Below are 15,271 nucleotides of genomic sequence, written 5' to 3' on the forward strand. Positions count from 1 at the left end.
TGATGGGACTGGATGCCATGATCTTAGTTTTCTGAATGTTGAGCTTTGAGCAAACTTTTTCCACTCTCCTCTTTCACTTTCATCAAGAGGCTCTTTAGTTCTTTTTTGCTTTCTGCCATAAGGGTGGTGTCATCTGCATTTCTCTCCTGGCAATATTGATTCCACCTTGTGCTTCATTCAGCCCAGCATTTCACTTGATATACTCTGCAATTAGCAGGGTGACAATATGCAACCTTGATGTATACCTTTCCCGATTTGGAATCAGTCTGTTGTTCCATGTCCAGTTCTAACTGTTGCTTCTTGACCTGCATACAGATTTCTCAGGAGGCAGGTTGGGTGGTCTGGTATTCCCATCTCTTTAAGAATTTTCCACAGTTTGTTGTGATCTACACAGTCAAAGGCTTTGGCGTAGTCAATAAAGCAGAAATAGGTGTTTTTCTGGAATTCTCTTGCTTTTTTGATGATCTAGCGGATGCTAGCAATTTGATCTCTGGTTCCTCTGTCTTTTTTAAATCCAGCTTGAATGTCTGGAAGTTCTCAGTTCACATATTGTTGAAGCCTGGCTTGGGGAATTTTGAGCATTACTTTTCTTGCGTGTGAGATGAGTGCAGTTGTGCAGTAGTTTGGACATTGTTTGGCATTGCCTTTCTTTGGGATTGGAATGAAAACTGACCTTTCCCAGTCCCATGGCCACTGCTGAGTTTCCCAAATTTGCTGGCATATTGAGTGCGCACTTTCATAGCATCATCTTTTAGGATTTGAAATAGCTCAGATGGAATTCTGTCACCTCCACTAGCTTTGTTTGTTGTGATGCTTCCTAAGGTCCACTTGACTTGCACTCCAGGATATCTGGCTCTAGGTTAGTGATCACACCATCGTGGTTATGTGTTTCATCAAGATCTTTTTTGTATAATTCTATGTATTCTTGCCACGTTGTCTTAATATCTTCTTCTTCTGTTAGGTCCATACCATTTCTGTCCCTTATTGTGCCCATCTTTGCATGAAGTGTTCCCTTTGTATCTCTAATTTTCTTGAAGAGCTCTCTAGTCTTTTCCATTCTATTGTTTTCCTCTATCTCTCTGCACTGATCACGGAGGAAGGCTTTCTTTTCTCTCTGTGCTATTATTTGGAATCTGTATTCAAATAGGTATATCTTTCCTTTTCTCCTTTGCCTTTCACTAAGCGAAAGAATATTAAAGCAAAAACAATATTTAAGGGGGAAGTCCTAAGATGGCGGAGGAATAGGACGGGAAGACCACTTTCTCCCCCGCAAATTCATCAAAAGAAGATTTGAACACTGAGTAAATTTCACAAAACAGCTTCTGAATGCTGGCAGAGGACATCAGGCACCCAGAAAAGCAGCCCATTGTCTTTAAAAGGAGGTAGGAAAAAATATAAAAGACAAAAAGAGAGACAAAAGAGGTAGGGACGGAGATCCGTCCCGGGAAGGGAGTCTTAAAAAAGAGATAAGTTTCGAAACACTCTCACTGGAGAGTCTGTGGCGAGCCTTGGAACCTCAGAGGGCAACATAACCAGGAGGAAAAATAAATAAATAAATAATTAAAACCCACAGATTACGTGTCCAACGGTAACTCCCCGTGGAGAAGCAGTGCAGAGGCCCGCATCCACCACTAGCAAGCAGGGGCTGGGCAGGGAGGCGGGGGCTCCGTTGCTTAGAGTAAGGACCGGACCTGAATGCCCCGAGGGCAATCTGAGGGAACTAACTTGAGATAGCAAACCAGACTGTGGGATAGCAGTCCTGAGAAAAGCCCTATCGTAAGACACCACCAGGCCCGCTCACAGAACAAAGAATTGAGCAGAGCTAGCCGGCTGCAGACCTGTCCATCCCTCACCAGAGACAGGCAGGTGAGGGCAGCCAGAGCCGGAAGAGGGCAATTGCAGCCCCAGAGAGGCATCACCTACCAAACTGCAAGCAGGCTTCATTGCTAACCAAGACTTCTTGGGATTCGGGACGATCGACATCTGCCAGGAGAGTCACAGCCAGAGATCAGCCCCCCAGAAGAGAGACACAGCACACCTGAGAAGGTGCACGAGTTGTACACTCAGAAAACTGAGTAGCAGGCGATAAGTTGCAGCGACCACACTCACCAAGCACCTGGTCACCTGAGCTGCTCGGACATGGGAAGGGCACAAAATGTGAGCCCAACCAAGTCTGCGCCTTTGTGGAGTACCCGAGTACCTGAACCTGAGCGCTTAGACCTGGGAAGTGCATACAACCCAGGGCCGGCCTCACACAGTTCCCAGCAGAGCAACCTAGAGCCTAAGCAGTGTAGACAGGGAAAGCACACACGCAGTGAGCGGGGGCAAACCCAGTGTGGCTGAGACACTGTGAGCACACGCCAGTGTTATTTGTTTGCAGTGTTCCTCCCTCCCCACAGCATGACTGAACAAGTGAGCCTTAAAAAGTGTCCACCACTGCCCCCTTGTGTCAGGGCAGAAATTAGACACTGAAGAGGCCAGCAAACAAAAGAAGCTAAAAACAGAGGGAACCGCCTTGGAAGTGACAGGTACAATAGATTAAAACCCTGTAGTTAGCACCGACTACATAGGAAGAGGCCTATAGATCTTGAGAAGTATAAGCCAAATCAAGGAACTATCTGAAAATGAACTGACCCCACACTGCCCACAACACTACCAGAGAAAGTCCTAGATATATTTTGACTATTATATTAAAAAAATTTTTTTTTTAATTTTCATTTTTATAACCTACTATTACTTTGTAAAAAAAAAAGACCCTATTTTTAAAAGCAAACTTCATATATATATATTTTATAATTTTTGTGACTTTGTTTTTTTCTTTAATATTGTATTTTTGAGAATCCAACCTCTACTCTAGATTTTTAATCTTTGCTTTTTGGTATTTGTTATCAATTTTGTACCCTTAAGAATACAATCTTCAGTACCCATTTTTACTTGGGAGAGAGATTACTTGACTGCTCTCTCCCCCTTTGGACTCTCCTTTTTCTCCACCAGGTCACCTCTGTCTCCTGCCTCCCCCTTCTCTTCTCTACCCAACTCTGTGAATCTTGTTGTATGCTCTGGACTGTGGAGAAGACTTAGGGAACTGATTACTGGCTGGATCTGTCTCTCTCCTTTTGATCCCCCCCATCTTTATCCTCCCTCTTTTCTGTATAACTCCATGAACATCTCTGAGTGGTCCAGACTGTGGAAAGCACATAGGGAAGTGATTACTGACTAGCTTGCTCTCGCCTCTTTTGATTCCCCCACTTCTCCTCCTGGTCACCTCTGTCTCCTTCCTCCCTCTTCTCCATGTAACTCTGTGAACCTCTCTGGGCATCCCTCACTGTAGAGAAACTTTTCATCTTTAACCTAGATGTTTTATCATCGGTGCTGTATAGATGGAGAAGTCTTGAGGCTACTGTAAGAATAAGACTGAAAACCAGAGGCAGGAGGCTTAAGTCCAAATCCTGAGAACACCAGAGAACTCCTGATTCCAGGGAACATTAATCAATAGGAGCTTATCAAATGCCTCCATACCTACACTGAAACCAAGCACCACCCAAGGGCCAACAAGTTCCAGAGCAAGACATACCATGCAAATTCTCCAGCAACACAGGAACATAGCCCTGAGCATCAATATACAAGCTGCCCATAGTCACACCAAACCCACTGACATCTCATAACACATTACTGGATACTTCACTGCACTCTAGAGAGAAGAAATCCAGCTCCACCCACCAGAACACCGACACAAACTTCTCTAACCAGGAAACCTTGACAAGCCACCCGCCCAACCCCACCCATGGCAAGGAAACTCCATAATAAAGAGAACTCCACAAACTGCCAGAATACAGAAAGACCACCCCAAACACAGCAATATAAACAAGATGAAAAGGCAGAGAAATACCCAGCAGGTAAAGGAACAGGATAAATGCCCACCAAACCAAACAAAAGAGGAAGAGATAGGGAATCTACCTGGTAAAGAATTCCGAATAATTATAGTAAAAATGATCCAAAGTCTTGGAAACAAAATGGAGTTACAGATAAATAGCCTGGAGACAAGGATTGAGAAGATGCAAGAAAGGTTTAACAAGGGCCTAGAAGAAATAAAAAAGAGTCAATATATAATGAATAATGCAATAAATGAGATCAAAAACACTCTGGAGGGAACCAACAGTAGAATAAGAGGCAGAAGATAGGATAAGTGAGGTAGAAGATATAATGGTAGAAATAAATGAAACAGAGAGGAAAAAAATGAATTAAAAGATGAGGACAATCTTAGAGACCTCTGGGACAATGTTAAATGCCCCAACATTCGAATCATAGGAGTCCCAGAAGAAGAAGACAAAAAGAAAGACCATGAGAAAATACTTGAGGAGGTAATAGTTGAAAACTTCCCTAAAATGGGGAAGAAAATAATCACCCAAGTCCAAGAAACCCAGAGAGTCCCAAACAGGATAAACTCAAGGCAAAACACCCCAAGACACGTATTAATCAGATTAACAAAGATCAAACACAAAGAAGAGATATTAAAAGCAGCAAGGGAAAAACAACAAATAACACACAAGGGGATTCCCATAAGGATAACAGCTGATCCTTCGATAGAAACTGTTCAGGCCAGGAGGGAATGGCAGGACATACATAAAGTGATGAGAGAAAATAACCTACAGCCCAGATTACTCTACCCAGCAAGGATCTCATTCAAATATGAAGGAGAAATCAAAAGCTTTACAGACAAGCTAAAGCTGAGAGAATTCAGCACCACCAAACCAGCTCTCCAACAAATGCTAAAGGATCTTCTCTAGACAGGAAACACAGAAAGGGTGTATAAACTCAAACCCAAAACAATAAAGTAAATGGCAATGGGATCATACTTATCAATAATTACCTTAAATGTAAAAAATGGGTTGAATGCCCCAACCAAAAGACAAAGACTGGCTGAATGGATACAAAAACAAGACCCCTATATATGTTGTCTACAAGAGACCACCTTGAAAAAAGGGACACATACAGACTGAAAGTGAAGGGCCGGAAAAAAATATTCCATACAAATAGAGACCTAAAGAAAGCAGGAGTAGCAATACTCATATCAGATAAAATAAACTTTAAAACAAAGGTTGTGAAAAGAGACAAAGATGGACACTACATAATGATCAAAGGATCAATCCAAGAAGAAGATATAACAATCATAAATATATATGCACCCAACATAGGAGCACTGCAATATGTAAGACAAATGCTAACAAGTATGAGAGGGGAAATTAACAACACAATAATAGTGGGAAACTTTAATACCCCAATCACACCTATGGATAGATCAACTAAACAGAAAATTAACAAGGAAACACAAACTTGAAATGATACAATAGACCAGTTAGACCTAATTGATATCTATAGGACATTTCACCCCAAAACGATGAATTTCACCTTTTTCTCAAGTGCACATGGAACCTTCTCCAGGATAGATCACATCCTGGGCCATAAATCTAGCCTTGGTAAATTAAAAAAAAGTGAAATCATTCCAAGCATCTTTTCTGACCCCAATATAGTAGGATTAGATCTCAAGTACAGGAGAAAAACTATTAAAAATTCCAACATATGGAGGCTGAACAACACACTGCTGAATAACCAACAAATCACAGAAGAAATCAAAAAAGAAATCAAAATATGCATAGAAATGAATAAAATGAAAACAACCCAAAACCTGTGGGACACTGTAAAAGTAGTGCTAAGGGGAAGGTTCATAACAATATAAGGCATACCTCAGGAAACAAGAAAAAAGTCAAATCACCTAACTGTGCACCTAAAGCAACTAGAAAAGGAAGAAATGAAGAACCCCAGGGTTAGTAGAAGGAAAGAAATCTTAAAAATTAGGGCAGAAATAAATGCAAAAGAAACAAAAGAGACCATACCAAAAATCAACAAAGCCAAAAGTTGATTCTTTTAGAAGATAAATAAAATTGACAAACCATTAGCCAGACTCATCAAGAAACAAAGGGAGAAAAATCAAATCAATAAAATTAGAAATGAAAATGGAGAGATCACAACAGACAACACAGAAATACAAAGGATCAGAAGAGATTGTTACCAGCAACTATATGCCAATAAAATGGACAACTTGGAAGAAATGGACAAACTCTTAGAAAAGTACAACTTTCCAAAACTGAACCAGGAAGAAATAGAGAATCTTAACAGACCCATCACAAGCACAGAAATTGAAACTGTAATCAGAAATCTTCCAGCAAACAAAAGCCCAGGTCCAGATGGCTTCACAACTGAATTCTACCAAAAATTTAGAGAAGAGCTAACACCTATCCTACTGAAACTCTTCCAGAAAATTGCAGAGGAAGGTAAACTTCCAAACTCACTCTATGAGGCCACCATCACCCTAATACCAAAACCTGACAAAGATACTACAAAAAAGGAAAATTACAGGCCAATATCACTGATAAACATAGATGCAAAAATCCTTAACAAAATTCTAGCAAACAGAATCCAACAACACATTAAAAAGATCACACATCATAACCAAGTGGGCTTTATCCCAGGGATGCAAGAATTCTTCAATATCAGCAAATCAATCAATGTAATACACCACATTAACAAATTGAAAAATAAAAACCATATGATTATCTCAATAGAAAGTGAAGTTGCTCAGTCGTGTCCAACTCTTTGTGACCCTATGGACTGTAGCCTACCAGGCTCTGAGGAGCCTCTCAGTCCTTGGAATTTTCCAGGCAAGAGTAGTAGAGTGGGTTGCCATTTCCTTCTCCACGGGATCTTCCCAACCCAGGGATTGAACCCGGGTCTCCCACACTGCAGGCAGACGCTTTACCGTCTGAGCCACCAGGGAAGCCTAAGAAAGCCTTTGAAAAAATTCAACATCCATTTATGATAAAAACCCTCCAGAAAACAAGAATAGAAGGAACATACCTCAACATAATAAAAGCTATATATGACAAACACACAGCAAACATTATCCTCAATGGTGAAAAATTGAAAGGATTTCCTCTAAAGTCAGGAACAAGACAAGGGTGCCCACTGTCACCACTACTATTCAACACAGTTTTGGAAGTTTTGGCCACAGCAAGCAGAGCAGAAAAGGAAAAGGAATCCAGATTGGAAAGGAAGAAGTAAAACTCTCACTGTTTGCAGATGACATGATCCTCTACATGGAAAACCATAAAGACTCTACCAGAAAATTACTAGTGCTAATCAATGAATATGGTAAAGTTGCAGGATATAAAATCAACACACAGAAATCCCTTGCATTCCTATACACTAATAATGAGAAAATAGAGAAATTAAGGAAACAATTCCATTCAGCATTGCAATGAAAAGAATAAAATAGGTAGGAATATATCTACCTAAAGAAACAAAAATCCTATATATAGAAAACGATAAAACACTGGTGAAAGAATCAAAGAGGACACTAATAGATGGAGAAATATACCGTGTTCATGGATTGGAAGAATCAATATAGTGAAAATGCATATACTACCCAAAGCAATCTATAGATTCAATGCAATCCCTATCAAGCTACCAACGGTATTTTTCACAGAGCTAGAACAAATAATTTCACAATTTGTATGGAAATACAGAAAACCTCGAATAGCCAAAGCAATCTTGAGAAAGAAGAATGGAACTGGATGAATCAACCTGCCTGACTTCAGGCTCTACTACAAAGCCACAGTCATCAAGACTGTATGGTACTGGCACAAAGACAGAAATATAGTCAATGGAACAAAGTAGAAAGCCCAGAGATAAATCCACGCACCTATGGATACCTTAACTTTGACAAAGGAGGTAAGAATATACAATGGAGAAAAGACAATCTCTTTAACAAGTGATGTTGGGAAAACTGGTCAACCACTTGTAAAGGAATGAAACTAGAACACTTTCTAACACCATACACAAAAATAAACTCAAAGTGGATTAAAGATCTAAATGTAAGACCAGAAACTGTAAAACTCCTAGAGGAGAACATAGGCAAAACACTCTCTGACATAAATCACAGCAGGATCCTCTATGACCCACCTCCCAGAATATTGGATATAAAAGAAAAAATAAACAAATGGGACCTAATTAAAATTAAAAGCTTCTGCACAATAGAGGAAACTATAAGCAAGGTGAAAAGACAGCCTTCAGAATGGGAGTTCAGTTCAGTCACTCAGTCGTGTCCGACTCTTTTCGACCCCATGAATCGCAGCACGCCAGGCCTCCCTGTCCATCACCAACTCCCGGAGTTCACTCAGAGTCATGTCCATCGAGTCAGTGATGCCATCCAACCATCTAGTAGCAAATGAAGCAACTGACAGAGAGTTAATCTCAAAAATATACAAGCAACTCCTGCAGCTCAATTCCAAAAAAATAAATGACCCAATCAAAAAATGGGCCAAAGAACTAAACAGACATTTCTCCAAAGAAGACATACAGATGGCTAACAAACACATGAAAAAATGCCCACCATCACTCATTATCAGAGAAATGCAAATCAAAGCCACAATGAAGTACCATTTCACGCCAGTCAGAATGGCTGCTATCCAAAAGTCTACAAGCAATAAATGCTGGAGAGGATGTGGAGAAAAGGGAACCCTCATACACTGTTGGTGGGAACGCAAACTAGTTTAGCCATTATGAAGAACAGTGTGGAGATTCCTTAAAAAACTGGAAATAGAACTGCCATATGACCCAACAATCCCACTGCTGGGCATACACACCGAGGAAACCAGAATTGAAAGAGACACGTGTACCCCAATGTTCATCGCAGCACTGTTTATAATAGCCAGGACATGGAAGCAACCTAGATGTCCATCAGCAGATGATGGATAAGAAAGCTGTGGTACATATACACAATGGAGTATTATCACTCAACCATTAAAAAGAATACATTTGAATCAGTTCTAATGAGGTGGATGAAACTGGAGCCTATTGTACAGAGTGAAGTAAGCCAGAAAGAAAAACACCAATATAGTGTAATAACACATATAGATGGAATTTAGAACAATGGTAATGATAATTCTCTAAGCCAGGCTTCAGCAAAACATGAACCGTGAACTTCCAGATGTTCAAGCTGGTTTTAGAAAAGGCAGAGGAACCAGAGATCAATTGACAACATCCACTGGATCATGGAAAAAGCAAGAGAGTTCCAGAAAAACATCTATTTCTGCTTGATTGACTATGCCAAAGCCTTTGACTGTGTGGATCACAATAAACTGTGGAAAATTCTGAAAGAGTTGGGAATACCAGACCACCTGAGCTGCCTCTTGAGAAATCTGTATGCAGGTCAGGAAGCAACAGTTAGAACTGGACATGGAACAACAGACTGGTTCCAAATAGGAAGAGGAGTACATCAAGGCTGTATATTGTCACGCTGCTTATTTAACTTATATGCAGAGTACATCATGAGAAACGCTGGGCTGGAAGAAGCACAAGCTGGAATCTAGATTACCGGGAGAAATATCAATCACCTCATATATGCAGATGACACCACCCTTATGGCAGAAAGTAAAGAGGAACTAAAAAGCCTCTTGATGAAAGAGAGGAGAATAAAAAAGTTGGCTTAAAGCTGAACATTCAGAAAAGTAAGATCATGGCACCTGGTCCCATCACTTCATGGGAAATAGATGGGGAAATGGGTGGAAACAGTGTCAGACTTTCTTTTTTTGGGCTCCAGAATCACTGCAGATGGTGACTGCAGCTATGAAATTGAAAGACGCTTAGTCCTTGGAAGGAAAGTTATGACCAACCTAGATAGCATATTGAAAAGCAGATACATTACTTTGCCAACAGAGGTCGGTCTAGTCAAGGCTATGGTTTTTCTAGTGGTCATGTATGGATGTGAGAGTTGGACTGTGAAGAAAGCTGAGTGCTAAAGAATTGATGCTTTTGAACTGTGGTGTTGGAGAAGACTCTTGAGAGTCCCTTGGACTTCAAGGAGATCCAACCAGTCCCTTCTAAAGGAGATTAGCCCTGGTTGTTCTTTGGAAGGAATGATGCTAAAGCTGAAACTCCAGTACTTTGGCCGCCTCATGCGAAGAGTTGACTCATTGGAAAAGACTCTGATGCTGGGAAGGACTGGGGGCAGGAGGAGAGGGGACGACAGAGGATGAGATGGCTGGATGGCATCACTGACTCGATGGACGTGAGTCTGAGTGAACTCCGGGAGTTGGTGATGGACAGGGAGGCCTGGCGTGCTGTGATTCATGGGGTTGCAAAGAGTCGGACACAACTGAGCGACTGAACTGAACGATAACCCTGTATGCGAGACAGCAAAAGAGACATAGATGTATAGAACAGTCTTTTAGACTCTGGGAGAGGGCGAGAGTGGGATGATTTGGGAGAATGGCATTGAAACATGTATATTATCATATATGAAACAGATCACCAGTCCAGGTTTGATGCATGATACAGGTTGCTCAGGCTGGTGCACTGGGATGACCCAGAGGGATGGGATGGAGAGGGAAGTAGGAGGGGGGTTCAGGATGGGGAACACATGTATACCCATGGCAAATTCATGTCAATGTATGGCAAAACCAATATAATATTGTAAAGTGAAAAAATAAAAAAAATAAACAATATTTAAGATATTTTAATCTTTAATGGCACCCCACTCCAGTACTCTTGCCTGGAGGATCCCATGGATGGGGGAGCCTGGTGGGCTGCAGTCCATGGGGTCGCTGAGAGTTGGACATGACTCAATGACTTCACTTTCATGCATTGGAGAAGGAAATGGCAACCCACTCCAATGCTCTTGCCTGGAGAATCCCAGGGACGGCGGAGCCTGGTGGGCTGCCGTGTATGGGGTCGCACAGAGTCGGACACGACTGAAGCGACTTAGCAGCAGCAGCAGTAGCAATCTTTCTTTTATTTAGAAAATATTTTGAATAGTTTATGTGGTGTAGAAGTGACCTATAATATACATGCGTTTGTGTTGAATGTTACAGAGCTCTTGTTAATTTCTGGATATTACGCTTTATATTATAGTCCTTCAGTAAGTGAAAAATGCTTATAATTACTTTATCATTGTATAGTTTTTAAAGCCTACTTCATTGTTTGTTGTGCCTGAATGTGTACCAGAGTCACTGTAGAACTTCTCAATATATTCATGTTTGAGCCTTTCACATAGAGATGTTTATTTGAAAATCTGGTGGACCATGCACTATTTTTCATATAAAACTATTCTGAGTACTAGTTGCTAAGTCATGTCTGACTCTTTGCAGCCCTTTGCACTGTAGCCTGCTAGGCTCTTCTGTCCATGGGATTTCCCAGGCTAGAATATTGGAGTGGGTTGCCATTTCCTCCTCCAGGGGATCTTCCTGACTCAGGGATCAAACCCTTGTCTCCTGCTTGGCAGGTAGATTCTTTACCACCGAGCCAGCTGGGAAGTCCTAGAACACTTATGCACAACCCTAAGAGGCTGAGATTAGCAGCTGCAAGCTTTTATATAAGGAAAGGATAAACAACGTGGTCCTACTATATAGCACAGTGGACTATTGTTTAGTATCTAATCATAAATCATAATGGAAAAGAATATTTAAAAAGAATGTACATATATATGTATAACTGGATCACTTTGCTGTACAGCAGAAATACACACAGCATTCTAAATTAACTACACTTCAATAAAAATATTGAAAAATAAAATGACGGAAATTTATTCAGTCACAGTCTGAAGACTAGAAAGTCTGAAATCCAGGTGTCTGCAGAGTTGGTTCTTTTAGGAGGTTCTGAAGGAGAATCTATTCCATGACTGTCTCCAGCTTCTAGTAGCTGCCAGCAGTATTTGTAGATGTATCACTCCAGTCCAGTCTCTACCTTTGTCTTCACATAGGGTAGTGTCTACCCTAATCCAGCATGACCTCATTTTAACTTAACTTACATGTGCAAAAATCCTATTTTAAATAAGGTCACATTCTGAGGTTGTGGGTGAACATGAATTTGGGGGGGACAGTGTTCAACCCATACAACATATGTTTTGAGTTTTTATATGATTTTTTTATGTTATATGAGTACATTTTGTTTACCTTAATTTTTCTGTTTCATAGATGGCATAAGCCTCATCTTAACAGTTATTTGGTATTTTATCAGGTAGCTAATTTACTACTTCACACTTTTTAAAAATATTGTTGGACATTGAGGTAGTTATTAATTATGCCTGTTTCTAAAGTTGGAATTATCAGAACAAAGTGTATGAACATTTATAACATCCAGTTTCAGCAAACTAAGTCTGATGTGTGATTTTTTTTTTCTTCATCCTTGTATATGAGAGTACGGTCATTTCTACGTACTGACTTGAATATGGATTGATAGCATTACTTCCCTTCTATCTCTTATGGTCTCTTAGAGTGAAACATTATTCACACAGTTTTTACAGTATTACTTTCTATTAGACCTATATAGTTGTTGACCCCTGTTCTTTGCATGAATGGATGTCTGGACATTTCTTTTATTTCTCATTTAAACAGATTAACATTATGAGCTATAAGTTATAAACATTATTTTATACATTCGAAGTCGAAACACTTGAATTACAGTAAATATGCGTGTGTACCTACGAGCATTTTTTTATCTTTCTATTTTAGCATGGATGTGTTTCAAAGGTTGGATTCAAATTCAACTCTGACGTCTTCAAAGATAGCATCATTTGAAGAAGCATTTGTATATCTTCAAAAGTTAATGGCAGCTGTTAAAGATATTCTGGAAGGAATTCAGAGGTAAATACTACTTAGTTTTAAGATTTCATTTATTTCTTACTTTACTCTTTCTTTTAGGTTTATCGGCTTTTTCAGAGTTGGTGGGAGTCTTCCAGCAAGTTTCATAAACTAGTAGCTTTTAGACTGAGCTTGTCTCCCTCTGTTGCAGAGAATGCCTGCTTCAGCTGATCATCTGGACCACAAAAATGTATCTACTTTTTTCCTTTCTAGAAAAAAATTGGCTAGATTGTAGGCTTCATAAGGAACTTGTCTTTACTGCATAACTGTAGCTCCAAGAACAGTGCCTGACACGTGATGTTCAGTTCAGTTCAGTTTCTCAGTCATGTCTGACTCTTTGCAACCCCATGGACTTCTGCTCACCAGGCTTTCCTGTCCATCACCAACTCCCGGAGCTTGCTCAAACTCATGTCCATCAAGTTGGTGATGCTATCCAACCACCTTATCCTCTGTCATCCCCTTCTCCTGCCTTCAGTCTTCCCTAGGATCAGGGTCTTTTCTAATGAGTCAGTTCTTCACATCAGGTGGCCAAAGTATTGAAGTTTCAGCTTCAGCATCAGTCCTTCCAATGAATATTCAGAACTGATTTCCTTTAGGATGAACTGGTTGGATCTCCTTGCAGTTCCAGGGACTCCTAAGAGTCTTCACCAGCATATAATGGGCACTCAGCAATTACGTGTTGAATGTGTGTGAGTGCTCAGTTGCTCAGTCGTGTTGACTCTTTGCAACCGCTTGTACTGTACACCAGGCTCCTCTGTCCATGGAATTTTCCAGGCAAAGAATACTGGCATGGTTTGCCATTTCCTCCTCCAGAATAATAAGTAGTATATGCTAAGGTAATTATCACTGCCCTTTAAAAGAAAAAACATGCTAATATTTGTTAATATGGTTGATTTCATCCAATACAGTCTCACAGTACCACAAACTGAAAAAGTTTGAGGAGCAACTTAGTCTTTCAGTGCTTTGAGACTTAATTCGTATGTGATTATTAAATGTTTATGAAGTATATAGAAAACATAGTTCTGGAAAGGTATAGAAGTGACCATGCCATCTTTCTAGTGTGAAGTCAGATGTTTTCTTTTGTGGCATTAAAGGAGATTACTTGTAGTTATTTTTTCTTTATGCCCAAATTGCTTGATCTGAATTAGACATACAGCTTGCTCTGAGAAGAATGCTGTTCTTTACCAATTAAAAAACAAAACCAAAAGCTGATGTGATTTTAACAAGTCAAAGTTTTAAAAACTTGGATTTTTAAAACAACAGCAATTTTTGATTTTGCTTATTTCTTTTTAAGAGTTTTTGGAAACATCATCTCGTTAATGTGTGAAGCATTTGTACTTTTGGATCACTTGGCTAATATAATTCTTAGAATGAAAGGTTACCAAAGCTTTTTGCTACTCTTAAGTTACTGACTGAAGAGGGGACAGATCCTAACTTAAATTTCATCTCTAAGTGCACATAGGTTTGTTTTTTTTTTTTAATTTAAGGCAATAATATTCCATAAAAGTAGCTCTATGAAGAAGAAATACTCGGTTCTTATTTTAGCTGTGTAAAAGATGTTTCACATGCTACACTGCATAAAAGCCATGCTTGACATATTACCTTTTCTATAGAAAGTAGAGATATTAATCTGACTTCAATTACTAAACAAATGTTTGTTGAGCATCACCTATGCTTGGCATCATGTTAGGCTCTGGGGAATCAAAGATAAATGAGAAGCAATCTCTGACTCCAGTGAGCTTGCAGAAATAGTGCCAACAGTCACATTAAAACAGATAATTATAATAGAGAGTTACTAATATTTTAATAGGAACACAGGTAGTGGAGGGAGGGAGGGTTTGGCAAAAGATGAGACTGGATGGGGGTTGGAGGGAAATGTCTTTTCAGCTTCATAAAGCAGTTTCCACTTTATCCTGTGGGCTAGTATTTCACACATCCAGAGCTGTTCTGTGCCATGACAGACGTGTTTCTAGTCCAAAAAGCTATGGAAATTCTGTGTACTATATTACCCACTGAGAAAATCACTATACATCCTTTGGTAGGTTTTATGGACTTTGCTGTAGAGAACCCTTCTTAATTTTAGAAGCTTTAAACATATTGTCCCCTGGACCCCACCCCAGAGATTCTGATTCTGAGGGTGTGCCTGGCTATGACAATTTTAAAAATTTCTCCAAGTGATTCTAATGTGTAGGCAGATGTTGAGGACCACTAGCCAGTGTGCTTAACCACTTGTTGTCAGAGTGTGGACACAGAACCAGCCTCATCATAGCCACCTGGAACTTGTTAAAAATGTAGATTCTCAAACCCTGCCCTGCCTACTGAATTGAAAACTCTGGGGGTAGGGCCTGGTGGTCTCTGTCCTGATTCTGTGCACACTAAAGGTTGAGCACCAATGGGCCTAAGTGGTGCTCAGCCCTAGTGGCCAATTATAATCACCTGGGAGCTTAAAAAAGGAAAAAAAGGCCGGGCACTAACCCTAAACCTATTCCATCTGAATCGCTAGGAGTGGGACCTGTGTGTAAGCGTTTTTGTTCACTCCCATGATGATTCTTATGTGGAGTCATGTTTGAGAAGGT

General features: G+C 40.1%; 1 protein-coding gene across 1 annotated transcript in view; it reads left to right on the forward strand.

Moving 5' to 3' along the window:
• SWT1 (SWT1 RNA endoribonuclease homolog) overlaps window positions 1-15,271 on the forward strand; it is a 97,215-nt gene that overhangs the window by 51,275 nt on the left and 30,669 nt on the right. Inside the window, exon 15 of the mRNA XM_052654077.1 lies at window positions 12,567-12,698. Coding sequence (XP_052510037.1) covers window positions 12,567-12,698 — 132 coding nt within the window. The remainder of the gene's footprint in view (window positions 1-12,566; window positions 12,699-15,271) is intronic.

This window comes from Budorcas taxicolor, chromosome 16 (genome assembly GCF_023091745.1).
Source record: "Budorcas taxicolor isolate Tak-1 chromosome 16, Takin1.1, whole genome shotgun sequence".
NCBI lineage: Eukaryota > Metazoa > Chordata > Mammalia > Artiodactyla > Bovidae > Budorcas > Budorcas taxicolor.